This window comes from Montipora foliosa, chromosome 3 (assembly GCF_036669935.1).
Source record: "Montipora foliosa isolate CH-2021 chromosome 3, ASM3666993v2, whole genome shotgun sequence".
Taxonomy (NCBI): domain Eukaryota; kingdom Metazoa; phylum Cnidaria; class Anthozoa; order Scleractinia; family Acroporidae; genus Montipora; species Montipora foliosa.
In genome coordinates, this window is record NC_090871.1 from 29,329,819 (window position 1) to 29,332,318 (window position 2,500).

The 2,500-nt window shown below is 40.2% G+C and overlaps 1 protein-coding gene across 1 annotated transcript; it reads right to left on the reverse strand.

Annotated features, from left to right (window-relative positions):
* Positions 1–800: 800 nt before the first annotated feature.
* On the reverse strand, positions 801–2,312 carry LOC137995537 (acid shock protein-like). Its single transcript, XM_068841068.1, has 2 exons — positions 2,066–2,312; positions 801–1,141 (listed from the first exon to the last, which is right to left on the reverse strand). Exons 1-2 carry the CDS (start codon positions 2,310–2,312, stop codon positions 801–803), a joined length of 588 nt encoding a protein of 195 aa, XP_068697169.1.
* Positions 2,313–2,500: the final 188 nt, after the last annotated feature.

Genomic DNA, 2,500 nt, shown 5'->3' on the forward strand with positions numbered 1-2,500 from the left:
TAAACAGGATCTTGTACACAAACAAGATGCTGTTTATGTTTAAAAAAGTCGACTCTCCTTTATGCGATTTTTGTGAAAAGGAGTTAGGAACCATAGAACATGTTTTCTTTTATTGTACAAAAGTGCGTATTTTTTGGGACGATTTGAAGGCTCTTCTTAATTCTGTAAATATAACTGTTAGCTTTGACATTAAGGATGTTCTTCTCGGGTTTCTAGATACGAGCGATAGTATAAACATCCTAATCAATTACATTGTCCTTGAAAGTAAGTTTTTTATTTATCGCTGTAAGTTAAATAAGGGCCCTCTAAAATTAAGATTGTTAGTCGATAAATTTAAGAAAACGTTTGAAACCGAACGCGTTATTGCGAGAAAAAGTAACAAAATCCATTTCCATGACAAAAAATGGAAACCTCTAATTCCATTAATACAATGAATACAATAGTAGCTGTTATCCAAATTTTGTTTTCTATAATTCCCGTACACTTTATTTATACTTGTATATCTATTTTTTTATTTAATTTTTGTTAGGTATTTCTTGGTCTTAGTGTAGTATAGTGTAGCATAGTTTTCGTTGCAGTTGATAATCAAAGTAACTTGTGCAAGTATTGTAAGCCCTGTTTTGTATCTTTTTCTACGTTTTTGTATTATATACCTGTAAAGTCAAAAGAAATTAAAATACAAAAAAAAAATAGGCTGGTAGCCAGGTTTGTAACCTTAGAAAAAGATCTGTTTCGTCGTATGAAGGTGTGAGCCAAAGGGCCTCTGCTGGTACGACTTCTGGGTGACCCCTTGAATGGTCTTAATGACCTTTACATGCTTCGCTTACTTGGGGTTCTTCGCTTGCTTGGGGTGCTTTGCTTGCTTGAGATGCTTTGCTTGCTCCGGGTGCTTTGCTTGCATCGGGTGCTTTGCTTGCTCGAGGTGTTTCGCTTGCTTGAGGTGCTTTGCTTGCTTTACATGCTTTGCTTACTTGGGGTGTTTTGCTTGCTTGAGATGCCTTGCTTGCTTGAGATGCTTTGCTTCCTTGGGGTGCTTTGCTTGCTTGAGGTGCTTTGCTTGGTTTACATGCTTTGCTTATTTGGGGTGCTTCGCTTGCTAGAGGTGCTTTGCTTGCTTGTGGTCCCTTGATTGCTTGAGGTGCTTTGCAGGGTTGAGGTGCTTTGCTTGCTTGAGATGCTTAGCTTACTTGATTTGTTGCATATTACTGTAACATTGTTATTTGGTTAGTGCTTCCCATTCGTCTGGTTATTGTGGTGCTGCATTAGACGAGGAATAACGTTTCCACACATATTTCGATCATTTCATAATTGTTAATTGTTTTTCTTTAGTTGCCCTTTTTGAAGATCCGGTATTGTTATTGTATATCTAACGTATCCTCACTCAGTGTCTTAAGTTAGTGCGATCAGTGTGGTCAGCATCCTAAATGTACTCAACTTCTATTAATAAGGGAAAACGTCGGGCGTGGCGAACTATAGGCCAATATCAATCATCTTTTAAATCGCTCCCATTTACACAAATCCGTGTTTTTTTTCCTTCCATACGAGTTCTACATCTTGTGAGTGCAACGTTCTGACTGCAAATTTTTCTGTTCCTTCACGCCGCCCAGAGCCTTAGCTATTATAGCTTATCAAAAATGTATATATTTTTTATAACAATGTTTAAAGGGAGGCTCTCAGGCTCATTTTTTACGGGGACATGCGATCCAACGAGTCCGGGTGGATTAGGTGTTCTAAGACTGCATTTCAAGCGTTTTGAAACCTGTTTATTTCTCAAAATTTAAATCTTTAAAATTTCTTCAAGTTTTTCAAATCAAGAGAAAATGAGAGGACAGAGAGCGAGGCTCAGGGTGTTGGCCGGGATATGTCATGCCCACGAAAGTTATTTTTAGACGAGCGGAAGTCTTTGTTCTAGCGGAAGTCTGTCTTCCGAGACGTCCGCATGCAGTCTTGCCTCGCTCTCAGGTTCTTAGTGAAAAGAGAAAATGGCGGCGCACGTGGAAAATGGAAGGCTGATGTGTTGTGTTGTTGTTCTTGTTGTTTGACGCGGTCTTCCTCGCACTTTTACCTATTGCACGTCTTCCCTTTTGGGTGCCAGAGCTCACTTTTGCTTTGGCTTTCTCGGAATTTCCTTTTTCTTTTCTGTTGCCCAAAGATGTCGAGGCTTCCTCGGTGTGATCGTCATCCGACTGTTGATCGTTAACATCGCTGTCGTCGTGCCATGAACTGTCGCCCTCGCCATTCGTTTCTGACTCGCGTTCTCCGTTTAATGCACTGATGTCAGCCAGCGAGTCATTCGTGTCCACATAAAACATGGAGCTTATTTCCCAGCTGGAATTATCAGACCAGAAAAACCATTTTCCGCGTTTCTGAAAGTCGTTTTCATCGACAAACGCTATTAAATTAAATAAAGTCCACTTCGTCCGCGATTACATGAGGTCTTAGCTTTTCTTTCAAACATCAGACCGAGGTTGGCCTGCTTGCGGACGTCTCGGAAGACAGA